The sequence below is a fragment of the Hydra vulgaris genome, chromosome 04, assembly GCF_038396675.1.
Source record: "Hydra vulgaris chromosome 04, alternate assembly HydraT2T_AEP".
NCBI classification, from domain to species: Eukaryota; Metazoa; Cnidaria; class Hydrozoa; order Anthoathecata; family Hydridae; genus Hydra; species Hydra vulgaris.
Genome location: NC_088923.1, coordinates 35700001 through 35714467, shown reverse-complemented (window position 1 = coordinate 35714467; position 14467 = coordinate 35700001). Strand labels below are relative to the sequence as shown.

General features: G+C 28.9%; 1 protein-coding gene across 1 annotated transcript in view; it reads right to left on the bottom strand.

Annotated features, from left to right (window-relative positions):
• LOC105843864 (uncharacterized) overlaps nucleotides 1-14467 on the bottom strand; it is a 94972-nt gene that overhangs the window by 60039 nt on the left and 20466 nt on the right. Inside the window, exons 4-5 of the mRNA XM_065796191.1 lie at nucleotides 9347-9715; nucleotides 9165-9276 (exon numbers count right to left, since the gene is read on the bottom strand). Of these exons, the coding sequence (XP_065652263.1) occupies nucleotides 9165-9276; nucleotides 9347-9679 (445 nt within the window). The 5' untranslated portion in view covers nucleotides 9680-9715. The remainder of the gene's footprint in view (nucleotides 1-9164; nucleotides 9277-9346; nucleotides 9716-14467) is intronic.

Sequence of the window (14467 nt, the reverse complement as noted above, 5' to 3'; positions counted from 1 at the left end):
GGTTTACCGCTTGGCCTGAAGGAAAAATGTAAATAGATGTTCCTCTCGAGGGGAGATTTTAGTCCATACAAGTAATTTTTTTTCAAATTTTGCAACATTATAATACTTAAAAATTTCTGGTGTCAATTTTTGATCATTTGAATAGTATGTATTATTACCAGCCAGTGTGCTATTCGACAAAGTAAAGTATGACTCATCGTCAATAATAAATTCATGGTTGCGATATTTTGAATAAAGTCGACCACATTTTCGGCGACCCCAAAGCCTCTGTTCATGAGTTCTGCTTAGTCTTTTTTTTTCTTTTATAACAAAGAATAGGCTTTTTAAAGCATTTTAAGATTCGTCCGATGGTGCCTTTGCTACAACCAAGTCTTCTAGAAGCTTTAAAAGTGACACACCTCTTCGATTGTTAAACATTTTCCTTAATTTAATGCGGTTGTTTTGTGTATTAAAAGTAGGCCTTCTTCCATTTCCATCCTTCGACCCAATGGTTTATTTTGATCGTAACTGTTCATATATCAATAAATTGTGGCTTTTGAGTAGCCCTCCATCTTGAAATGGTTTCAAACAACGTGTTTTCCATCTTCATGTTTTTTTTATAAAAATTATACACACGACTTTCTAGGGCTTGTTGATTTGGCATTTTAAATTGTTATCTAAACAAAAAATAATCAGAGAATTTATATGCTAAATAAAAGAGGAAAGATGGAGCTTTCATTTGATACCAAATACTAATTATTTTATTAATCTTACTAATTAAATATCGCTAATTCAAGTTAGTCTCAAATTTTATGGAACAAGTGTTAGTTACTTTTTTAATTAGTTATACTCTTGAATTTGATGCCACCACATAAGGTTTTCATATCAACAGCCTTCGTATTAAAGAATTAATCTACTCATTGCTCTGACCAATTAACTTGAGGAAAAGATGATGGTTTTGAAAACCATTTATATAACACAGAGAATTGCACGGCTTGAATTTATTCATATTTTCACTTGCTTTTTTATTACAAATTTTGCTATTTGATTATTTCAAATATATCACATACAGAATTAGACAAAAGTTGCAGTTAAACTTTAACATAATCAAAATTTCTGAAACTTGGTTAAAATTATGTAATTTAGCGTTAAAGTTTAAAGGTTTTTAATTATTTAGTGTATTAATTAACAATGACTGTATCCCAGTGGGTAGAAGATGTGTTTTAGACATCTGAAATTTTTTGTCTTTGCATAACTTTTACATTTTTCAAATTTTTATCAAACACTATTATTAGTCTCCAATTAGTTTATTTATAAAAACTAAAAATATTGTGCATGTCAGTTATCCAATTAGAGAATTGTGTATCAGAACAGTAAAATGTACAAGTTAACATTTTTCAAAAGATGTTTTAGATTAATTAATTAGATCAATTAGAGATTGTAAATTTAATCCAGGTGCAATGTATTGCAGATTAACATATTTTTTTAGAAATCATCTTACCCCAAATATTTAGGGTGAACATTGTCCCGGTTTCTATGCAGGGGAGCGCAGCGCCAAACCAATTAAAATTAGTTTAGCGCTTTGTTCTCCTACGTAAAAACCGAGACAATGGTCACCCTACAAATATTCTATGATCAGTAATAAACTTAAGTTTCATTGGTTATTAATAATTGATAAGCAGCTTATAAACATGGCTTCTGTTTGTCTTAGTTCAGTGAAAAATATTTTTAGTTGACACTACAATAGATGGTTCTCTACTACTATTAGACAAGGTAGCATAAGACCTTATATCTTATCCGATAAAATTTTTTTTTTGATTTTGAAAGTAATCCATTTGCACATTCCAAACGTAAAAATTTAAATCATTTTTTCGTAGCTTTTTGAGAAAAATTACCTGCAAGACCTGGTTTAAATGAAGATTAGACCCCTCTAACCAACTTTCAGACCCTAACAAGGGGATCAAATAGCAATATATAATTTGTTTGGTTGTTTGACCTACTATGTTTTTATTGAGGGGTAAGGCAATTCCAAAGGAATACAGTGAAATAACCTAAAGCTTTGGATTTGGGAGTATTCTGGAAAAGAAATATTTACAATAACATTTATATTATTGTAAATATAAATATATATATATATATATATATATATATATATATATATATATATATATATATATATATATATATATATATATATATATATATATATTATCATCTCGAATATATTTGCAATCAGCATTGCTCAGCATTAAAGTTTTGATTGTTTAGACTGAATCGACAGTGCTCAGCATCAAATCAAAACAATAGCATTTTGTTTTTAGAATAATAACAATAAAAGCTTAGTTGGTAATTTTATTGGCTTGTAGGTGAATAAAAAGCTCTTTAAATCTACTTTCTCTAAACTCAATAGAGTTTTTCGGCACGTAGAAAAAATATTTCAGGCAGAAGATGGTTGTCAACAGCGTAGTTTTCCCAAATGTATTTCTTGATCAGGATTTCAAAATTTTCTCCTACTTTGGACTTGTTTTATTGCATTTGGGCTAAACACACCTTAAAATTTAAAGCGTGTTCAGTCTAAATGCAATATTATAACGATATAAGTTAACATTGATCGTTATAAGTTAATAATATAATGATTTAAATTAAATTGTTCCCTTTTTTCAAATATAATATACAAATTATATTTGAAATCGTTGTTATTTTTAGCAAAGTATTGCATTTTTTTTCTTGATTTAGAACTAGTTCTAACGTTTTCTAACTAGTTCTAACAGAACTAGAATTAAAGATATAAAGTATAAAGTTAAAAGATAAAAACACTGTTATTTTATCGTTATAGCCACTGTTATTATATTTAGGCTTTTAAAGCAATGTCCTATAGACAAGAACTGTTAGCCAATCAGAAACCATAAATATTGCTATCATTAATCGCGTTGTTGCAATTCCAAAAAAAAAAACTATATTAACTGATGAAATAAATCTTATTTTAGTACCGAAACATTGTTATTTATAAAACTTCGAAACAAGTTTTCTCAAAAAGTTACCAACAAATGATTTAAATTTTTACAGTTATAGAATGCGCAAGCAGACTACTTTCAAATTCAAAAAAAAAATTTCATGGGATACAACTTAAAGTCTTAAATGACCTTCAGGGTACCTGTTACAACTTCACAATATAGATAGTTAATGGGTTTGATCAGCGATGTCAAAGGAAGGTCACCTTATGCAATAATTTGTTATGTACCTACCAAATTAAGATGAAAACAAATCAGACTTTGAATTTTTGTATGCGTATGTACGCTTCCATTAAGTATGTACGCAGACTTGAGGGAGGGGGAGGAAGGTTACTCAAAAACGTACAAATACGTACAAGTATACACAGTGTATACTTATACGAAGTGTACACATCGACTAAGTAAGATTTAGGCGTGGTTGATTTTACAATCAACATGTAGATACATCAACTGAGGGTTTAGGTTTGGTCAGATACTCTTTTAACTAAAAGAAAGTTTTCTCTAGATTTGAAACTAAAAAAAAAAATGTTGCGTCACATGATCGGCACTCCCCTTCCTCCCCCTCGTAACAAATCGTTACAAAATCGCCTACCCCTCCCCCTCTTCTCCTTAAAGCGTTACGTAATTTGTGGACGCCTTTTTTAATTTTTCGATTTTTTTTATAAAACACTTTTATAACAAAAGCATTGAATTTCACGAATCGATAGTATTTTATGTAACAGAGGTGTGTGCACTTTGCATGATTTATCGCGTTTTGTAAGATTTTTTGACCTCTTCTTTTGAGATTCATGATTTTTAATTTTATGCAAGATTTCATGATTTTTGTAAGATTTTTCTATTTTGGATATGTATTTTCTTGGAATAAAAATACTTTCACAAATTTCTCAATTTACTGTATAAATGTATTTTACAACTGTGAGTTTGGTAAGTTACCATATGCGTTCTAGTAGTAGTCATCTCAACGATAAACGGGTTAGTTACACGCAATAATTTATGCGTGTTTTAATGACAATTGAACTTGTCATTTCGAAAAGGACATAAGTCCAAAACTTTTAACAGTTAGTTTATAAGTTTGAATTAAAAATTTCTGTATGATTTATGTTTTTTTTATAAAAAATAAAAAATACATAAGTTATATACGTTCTTTATTTATCTACTTCTATGTTTAATTTCTTTAGCAACCTAGACATTATTTTAATAAAAATTATATTTTTGTTGATTTTGATAAGTTTTAGTAAATGGACTTGTGCCCTTTTCGAAATGACAGGTTCAATTGTAGTTATTAACAATTATCAAGGGAGTTAAACTTATATATTGATTATAATAAAGTAGATAAACCCAAAATATCAAACTTAAATTAAAATAATATTAACACAATAATGCAATATCTATATGACAACGTAGCCAATGAAGCCGTCTAATTCTGATTCAGATATTTATATATGAGATAATTTTGATGATCCGGCATCAAAAATAATAATAATAATAATAAAAAAGTTGGACAATATGAAATTATCAGTATTTTCTTTTTTTATTTTCAATACATAGTAGTTACAATTTATAGACTTATAAGGAAGAACAAGTCTTGGGTTCTTCTTAATTTTAAAGTTGAAAATATTAAATAACTAGGTAAAGCAAGAATTAAATAGATTTATCATATAAATATAAATTTAAAATTTTAAAGAATTAAAATTTTAAATTTATATTTATATGATAAATCCAAATTTATAATTTAAAAGTGACTACAATTATTTAGTTCTTTTATATTCTTAGGATTTTCTAATGAAGAATGTGGAAGGAAGCAATTCTAAAAATCCACAACGTAAACCTTCAAAGGTTTTAGACAACTGGTTGAACGAAGAGAAATTGAAAATAAAGTTAATAAAGAAAAAGAAAAAAAATGATTAAATGGATGGAGCCTATTGCAAAACATGTAGCCAATCTCAAACAAACCGTAAGAATGGTTCAGAGAGACATTATGATACAGCCGTTCATAAAAGTAACATGATGAACTTACCACAAATGACCAATTAGGAAAATTAATGGCTGACTAACGAAACAACAGACATCTCTGTTAAAAACAAACTGGCTGCTATAATCTAGTATTATAAAGTCAGTTTTGGTTGCCTCTCGGTCTAGCTACTTGACATGGTAGAGGTTCAAGGTGGAACTGAAAATTCACTGATGGATTTTATGTTAGCTTTCTTACAAAATCACTGAACCAGCTAGGATATGGTTGTTGGATTTTGCACAGACACCTGCAACACTATTTTTTATATTCACTTGAATTCTTCCAGAGCCTGCTTGAAGCTCTCAAAGAATCTGGAAGGTCTAGTTTGTGTGGGGTAGAATTACTGGCCACAACACTAGTAGGAGGACTGACATCAAGGATTTATAAAAATACGCAGAATATAAAAAAATATTTAATTCATTGTTATGATGGCCACCAATGTAAATTAACAGTTGTTGACTGTTGTTGGATTAAAAGTGACCAGACAATTTCAATCCATGTTAACGTTTTTTTGCTGTTATTTTTGGTCAAATTTTTTTTGTGTGTGTGGTTTAAAACCACCTTTTCCAATAAAATTTAAGTTTTCGCTGCAAACCCTTTTTACACTGTCTTATATTTGGCACCTAACGTTTGTGCTAGAGTCACCCAATTGTTATTTTGGTCAACACATTAAACAACTCTTCTTCAAAATAGTACAGTATGGTTTGTCTCAAAAATGGATGTAAACAAACTTGGTGAATAAATGCTGACTCGGATTTAGTTTAATAACTTTTCGACTTATAACAGAACGATCGTTGCATTTTTATATTATTTTTATATAAGAAGCTACAGCTTCTCAATATGTAATTGAAAACAGAAAGTTGTAATTAAGATGTGGCAATATATATTTGAGAAACCAACATGTAGTTTAGAAATCGTAATATGTAATTAAAAAACACAACATATATTTTGTTCGGCCGTGTTGTAGCGGTTAGAGTTCTCGCTTCAAACTGAAGTCAGAACTCTAACAACCAACCTTGTTCCTCAAACTTGTACTCTTTGAAATTATATAAACTTAATTTTAATATATAACATTTTATACTATTTCGTTCATTTAAAATAAACTTCAGGGCGGATGCACCATTTTTAGATGTTTGATTAGATGTCTGAGCCTAGGAAAAAAGTAGCTCTAAAATTTTAGTTACACATGCCCCCTGCTAAAACCTGCCCCGAACGTGAGAGCAACTAGTTGATAAAATATTTTTTTCTGAGTTTTTCTAAATCAATATTCATCGATAAACTTTAAAATTCATACATTAATCTCTAGGCGTTTAACAACTGTGACCACATAAAGTTTAAACCCTTTTCAATTTTTGAGCAACAAGCCTGTTGTTGTTGACTGTTGTTGGATGTAAATTTTTTCAATTTACAAATTTCTCAGGCTTGTTACTCAGGTTACAAACTTTATGAGACCATAATTTTTGCTAAGAAATTATTTTATGAAATTTAAAATTTATTGATAAATAGAAATTTAGTTAAGAATTGTAAAAGAATATTTTATCAGCTTGTTGCTCTCACGTTTGGGGCAGCAACTTAATGCTCTCACGTTTGCTCTCATATTTGGAGCAGATTTTTTTGTTTACAAGCTCAAATCATTTCAATTTTTTGAATAGCGTCTTTGTTTGATATAAGTATAAACATATAAATATTTGGAGTTTTCTCCATGTCTGGCAGTTAGCTCAAAACATCAAATAATGCTGCATCCACCTCTGAGCTTATTTAGCACAATCATCAAAAAAAATAAAATCACATTTTAAAATTGGACGTTTGCATTGTATGCAAATTGGTATACAGCATACAAATATGTATTAAAATTTTTATTAAGTTTAATATTTGATTAGCTTCTTTTTTTTTGGACGACCAATTGCAGGAGTCTTATTCTACAATGTCGCTACTTTATTAAAAATGTTTTTTTTTCGTAGTCGATTTAAGTGATTTAAATGCAAAGCTTGCACTCACTTATGTGTTAAAGTTGATAGTATAACTTTGGCCTTCCTTTACGGGATAATTTCTTATTTTTGTACATTGAAGCCCTTTCTTAAAAAAATTTTTATACCGCATAACGTCCCTATTAGTTAGTAATTATAAAACTAGTAGCTTTTTTCCTGTACTAAATGAAACACTTATTAGCGCACTTATTTGTGTACTAAATTTGAAGCTGGTTTTTGGTACTATTGTTTTTCTAATTTATACAATATTCTCAAAAAATTTATTTTGGTTAGTAATGAATATTTAGTACAAAAAAAAATTTGTAACGACGAAATTGGGTAAGAGTTCTCAAATTTGAATCTTAACAGTAAATAATTTATATTTTTTTTACCATTAATTGGCCAGAGTTAGCTTCAAACCACAAAACTCCAGTTATGAAGCCAAAGCTATAACCACTACACCACGGTTGCAATTTGACTAACTACAGACCTTCAATAGGCTACAATTATATAGTAATATGAATATCGCTGACTATTTTAGCGTTATTCTTATTACTATCTCATTAAAGCTAAATATCTAGATTGCTAAATATCTATATTCTTATAACTGTATCATTGAAGCTAAATATCTTATTAATATATTATTCTTAATACTATATCATTTTATTACTATTTCGCTAGTTATGCTAGCTTTTCAGCTTGCAGTACCAACTCAGTATCAACTGTAGATTTATAGTTATATTTTAGTTAGCTACAAAAGCTACGATATGTAACTATCAACATACTATTTTTAAATTTAAAAATCTGCAAAATATATAAATTTTGTAAAATCGATAAGTGGTTATGACCGCCTAGTAGCTAAAGAATTATGTCGTAGCTAGCGAAAAGGCTATGATATGTACCTATCAATATATCGTAACAAAATCGCTAACTAAAAAGCTATAATTTTTTAGTTAGCTACATACCTGCAATCTTCAGCTAATGATTTAACGGTATATTGTTGTTATATCGACAGCTGTGATGTCTAGGTAGCAACATGTCGTAATAAAATCGCAACGTTTATTTCGAACTTTTTGTCCAACTTTGCAGCGTTTTTATTATTATGACCTGAGTTTCCATCGTTGTATTATCAATTTGCTGATTGGGTAAATCAATTAAAAAAAAAATTCATCTCTAAACTTATCCCGAATTTCTTTTTTTTTTCCACTCATTTTTATTTTTATTTCCTTTTACTTTCTATCTTTTAACTTCTAATTGGTTTGAAGTATGAATAATGCATTTAAAATTTCTAATTTAGACAAAGGTTAATGTATTTATATTATTCATTTTAGTAGGTTTTGCTCCACATAAGTAGCATGAGTGTACGTAAAGACATGATTGTTGCAATTTTTTCAGATTATAGTAATCTTTGCTGTCTATCATGCAAAGTATCATAGTTGGTAATATTTTTATGTCAAGATCTCGTAGAGATACTTTGGAGGTGCAAGCACTTCAATTTGTTGTCAATGGATTGCCATAATAGAATGAATGAAATAAAACTATGGCTGTTGAAACATCTAAAGCAGTAGCCCATTTATTAAAGGGTTTAATCTAATTAGCAAAATATTTGTTAAGCTCAGCATTCAAAAATAGAGGCTTTACATCTGATACTTTTAAAAAAGTTTTTAGTAAATTGCGTTGGGGTACCAGGATGTCGGGGTGCTTTAGAATTCTGGTACCTAATTTTTTTTTACATTTTTTTTCTCCTAGCAAAAAGAAAACGAGTATAAACAAATAACTTCCAACAGTGCTCCTTGCAATGGAAGCACAACTTTTTGCATATAAGACACTTGGAATGGGTTGCATAACTTTTTTCTTACTTATAATAGCAGCATTATCTAAACTGATCCAATTATAACACTTTCATCCACCATATCAAATTTAAAAAAAAAAGAAAATTTTTTCTTCTATTTCTTTAATAGCATGTAAATAGTTAATTTTTTAAAAATCATTATATATTCATTTTGTTATTGTTTATATTATCCCCTCATTACCATAAGTTCTAATCTTAACCCCACAAATCTTACCCTACAAAATTCCCTTTTTTTACTCATAAAATAAAATTTCTGAAATTGAAATGGAAAATGTCCATTTTTAGATTTAGCGTCAAAAGAATACATTAAGAACTTTTAAGTTAAAAAAAATTGAGCAGTTTACCATTTGTACAGTTACATACATGCTGACGTCGATTTCTTGCTGCACAAGATGGATTGCAGTCACATTTCCCACACGTGCTCATTGCTATACTGCAGCTTAGAGAACAATTTGGCTAAAAAAGTACAACAATCAATAAATAAAAAGTTGTTTAGTTTAAAAACTTTAAAATGTAAAAGATTTACCGGTTTTGCCAAAATAAAAAGAAATCCTTCAGCTTGCATTGTTTTTGGAAAATCATTTTTAAAAAATCGACAAGTTAATGTAATGTTATTCTCAATTTTGGCGTCTATTGATTTACAGTTCTCTTTTTTGTTATAGCAAGAAGTAATACATTCCATGTAATCTGAGTGAGTTTCAATGGTATTTGAACTGTCGTCTATTTTTCTATCTTTATAAACAGTGAAAGAATATTTCGATGACTTACGAGCAGGGTAAGAGTATTGCATCATTATATTTGTAAGAGAAGCAATAAGAAGTAAACTACGAAAGCAGTTCTTTTTATAGGTCGGCTTCATATTAATACCCTTGTAATATTTTATTAATTTTGATGACTATAAATATAAAAATAACACATTTTAAATTTATTTTAAAAAGTTAGATTAAAAACATACTCTCAGGTGCTCAATACACGGGAGGGGATATTTATTATTTTTCTGAAAATTTTCCCACCTACACCGAGCTTATTAAGACTTTGCCCCCCCCCCCCCTTTTTTTTTTCTTTTTTTTTTTTACTTGTAATGAACATAGAAACTGTATCTTAAAACTAAAAAAATATCAACTCACTAATAAAAATAAAAATTTTGCACCTAACCGTTTATAAAGACTAACCAACACCCTTCCCCCTCCACCGTTTTATAAATTTGGACTAAAATTTCAACCCACCCTTTTATTAAGATCTCATCCTGTATGTGCAACTGAGTGTACGTTTATATTAATTAAACAGTTAAATTAACTAATTTAATAACTTACAGTTATATAATTAACTTGAAACGAACAATAGTTTTTAATAAACGTGGAAAATTATTTAATTTCATTACAAAATAAACTGATTAAAAAACATTTTCACCAAATATATAAATTTCTTAAAGTGCTCAAAAATAAAAAGTTAACTTTAAGCAATACCGTAATTTTGGGTAACTTTGCACAACCGTGGGTAACATTGCACAATAAAAGTCAAAGATATTTTATTCTCTAGCAGTTAAAAATTTTAACTATAACTACGAAGCACTTTTGAAGTCAGCCGTTTATTCTAGTTTTAATACAAAAATAGTGTAAAAAAGCCATTTTAACGAGTTTTCTTTCTACGCAAGTAATTTTACTTAAACATAGAAAAAAGTCACGCAAATAATTTCTTGCAACTTTTATCTGTTAAGCAGATCAGAATTAGACCCTAAGGTAAGTAAACAGCATAACATGCTCATCATAATATTAATTTGAATTATTTTATGTTTTAATGCGATTGTCAGTATAGGTGAAGAAAAATTACTAAATTTTGTAAATAAATTACTATTTTGGACTAAACTGGGATAACTTTGCACAATGTGCAAAATTACCACAACTGTCTTTAATTATCTAAAAACAATTCTTTTTAAAACTTGAAGTAAATTTTATATATACATTTTTGGCGCTACTGCAGTTTCTCCCCCCCCCCTTTTTTTATTGCTGATTATGATAGAAAATTTTATGCTGATTAAGAATCGTATAAAAACATAGGTCTGAAAATCGACAAAAAGTGCTCTAATTCGCTGTTGAAGTTTAAAAAATTACACTAAAAAACGCTAATATTCGCCATTTTTTAAAAACGTTTTACATCAGTTAACATTTTGAAATCAATCGGTTACAAAATCTTTTTTTAATTATGCAACCCGGTTTTTATTGTCGTCAAAATTAAATTATATTTAAATTAAATGTTTTTAATAATATATTTTATATATTTTTAATTAATTTTTTAAAAATTAACTTAAGATTTTGCTTTTTAAATGTACATAAATCGACTGACAAATAGGGATTGGCGCAATTAAATGTACATGCATCGACTGAAAAATTGGGATTGTCGCAATTGAATATACATACATCGACTGACAAATAGGGATTGGCACAACTAAATACACATATATCGACTGACAAATAGGGATTGGCGCGATTGAAAGTACATGATTTGAGACAGGGTTAGGGTTTGGGCCAGAGATAAATCAGAAAATGATGCGCTTAGCATTTTTTAACAGTTTTGCTTTACATTTTTGATAGTAACCAGGCTTTTTTAAATCCATCGTTGAAAAGAATTTTATTTATAACTGAGTATGAAAAAATGGCAAATACTAGCGTTTTGTAGTATAATGTTTTAAACTTCAACAGCAATTTAGAGCACTCTTTGTTGGTTTTCAGACCTATGTTTTTATACGATTCATAATCAGCATAAAATTCTCTATCATATTCTGCAATAAAATAAAAAAAAAGGGGGGGGGGCGGGGAGAAACTGCAGTAGCGCCAACAATTTTTGCTTATTCCTAAATAACACTCATGTTTTTTCCAGATATCAAGTTGTTACAAAGCCAGAAAATTTAAAGACTATACAAATAATGACCTATCCAAATGTCTTGAAGAAGTAAAATGTAAAAAGCAAGCTGCTGCTAAATATGGCATCAGTCGAAGAACAATTTGTTATAAATTAAAAGGAAAACACAACTTAAAACCTGGTAAGCCATACTTCTTTTCCAAATTCGAGGAGGCTGCTTTTGTGAAGTGTACTATTCAATTGAGTGATTTTGGATTTCCAATTGGTAAAGAAGATTTACGTCATATTATGAATAAATATCTAATTAGTTCAGGAAAAAAAGTAAAAGAGTTTAAAATCTTTCCTGGGCCTGATTTAGTTAACTTATTTTTGCAAAGACGTCCACAACTTACAAGTGAATTTGTGCCAAACTTAAAAAAATCTCGAGCAATGGTTAATGAAGAAATTTTAAAGGATTATATTCAGCAATTATCAAAAACTGTACAAAATGTACCTCCAAGCAACATATATAATTACGATGAAACAAGTTTGAGTGATAATCCAGGTTCAAAAAAATGCTTGGTAAAGAGAGGTAATAAATACCCAGCAAATATAAGAAACACTTCTAAGACAAGTATTTCTATTATGGTATCAGGTAATGCTGCAGGTGAAGTTCTACCACCGTTTGTAGTTTATAAAGCTGTAAATCTGTGGTCAACTTGGTGTGAAGGAGGTCCTAAAGGAGTCAGATACTTTAACACAAAAAGTGGTTGGTTTAACGGAGCAGCTTTTCAAGAGTGGTTTTTTTCTATAGTTTTACCTTCTTTAAAAAAAAAATCAGGAGTTAAAAATTTGTTAGGCGATAACTTATCCTCTCATATCTCTCCAAAAGTAATTAATACCTGTGAAAAAAATGAAATTCTATTTGTTTGCCTGCCACCTAATAGCACGCATATAACTCAACATCTAGATGTGGTTTTTTTTAAACCTTTAAAAATAGCTTGACGTAGAATTATTACAGAGTACAAAGATTCTCCTGCTGGCTGCACAAAAATCTCTCTTGAAAAACGACATTTTCCAGAACTTTTAAACAAGTTATTGATTGCTATAGAACCAAATTAGGGTAACAACTTAAAATCAGGTTTTAGAAAGTGTGGTATTTATCCAGTAAATGTCAATCAACTTCTCACACAATTGAGAGAGAGAGAGAATCGTACGATAAAGAATTTTTAGAAGACAGCTTTAAGATTTTTTTCACAAGAAAAATATAAAACCTTGCAGTCTTCAGAAACCAAACAAGGAAAAAAAAAAGCTTTCTGTTCCTGCAGGGAAAAGTGTTGGCACAGAAGATTTATAAAAGTTTAGTAACAGTTTTGATATTGGCTCAAAGCTTGCAAAGAAAAAAAAACTGAATAAAAACATGAAGAGCATAAAGTCAAAAGTTTAATCTGAAGAAGATCCGAAAGAGTGCCATGATCACAGTTCTAGCTCAAAATCATTGAGTAGCATTGAAAATAAACTTGTAAACAGATATAATAAAAATGAGAAATCAAGTTCAGAAAATTTAAAACATGTGAACTTTTTCCTTGAAAAATTACAAATGCCAAGGAAAACAGTGCTTATGTGAAGCCAATGGTAATAATATTAAATGCTTGTTACACACAAGAAAATTTTTATGAATGGGACAATACTTGTTTCGCATTAAGAAGCCTCAAAAAATAACCTAAACCAGAGAACTTTACAAAGTACCTCTATTAGACTTTCATTTCTGTTGAAGTTTGTTTATTTAGCTTTTATTTTTTATTTTAAAGATACATAATTGCCTACATTAAAAGAAATTTTGTGTTTTTAGTTTTTAATGTGGCTATGTTTCTTTTATCATGTTAAACTTTTTATTAACCAAAACAATGGTAAATCTGATTTTTTTTTATTTTTATTCGTCATTAAACTCTTGTTAAAATTTCCTTCAAACAGTATAATAAAAAAAGTTTAAATAGAAAAATTCATATAAACTGTAAAGTTTTTTTCAAATTTTACAAGGCTGTGCAAAGTTATCCAAAACCCCGGTTAATTTAAAATATAATTTAGACACCCATAAAAAATCCTTCTCAAATGGTTAAAAAAATAAATTCTAATAATAACAGTTTTTGAATAAACCAAAGAAAATTTTCGGCAAGTTTTTATAAATATTTCAGATGTTTTAAGCCTATTTTTAGAAACACAAAGCAAAAAATTTCAACTTTTTGCGTAAAGTTACCCAAAGTTACGGTACCTTTACGAAATCATAACGCCGACGGTAACCGCACAAAATGTTTGTAATGCTCATGCGTGACTTCAAAATGAACAACAACTCCCGTTTTAAATTTCTAGGCAGGATGTGAAAATCCAAAATTTGAACTTGTGCTTTTTTGTTTTGCACAATGTTTTTTGTTGTTTTGTTTGTGGTTAATTTTAGTGTTTTTATTTTATGTCTGAACTAACAACTATATGTTATATCTATTGATATAAAATCAAAATTAATTAAAAAAACCTTTTATAATCAATTTAGCATACGTCTAGGGATAAGTAACAAATTATATATATTCCAGCAGGCAAAGAACGTTCATTGTACGTCTTAAGGACGTCTTACGGACTTAAAGAAGTTCTAAGGGCATTCTGTATATTATTTTTAATATCATATAAAAAACATATACATGTCAACATATGAACTCTGAGGAGATTTTATTTTCATGTTTGCTTCAACCGTAGTTTTAAGGAGACTGATATATTTTTTGTTAATTAATATAAATTTATGTCTGTCTACTGAACA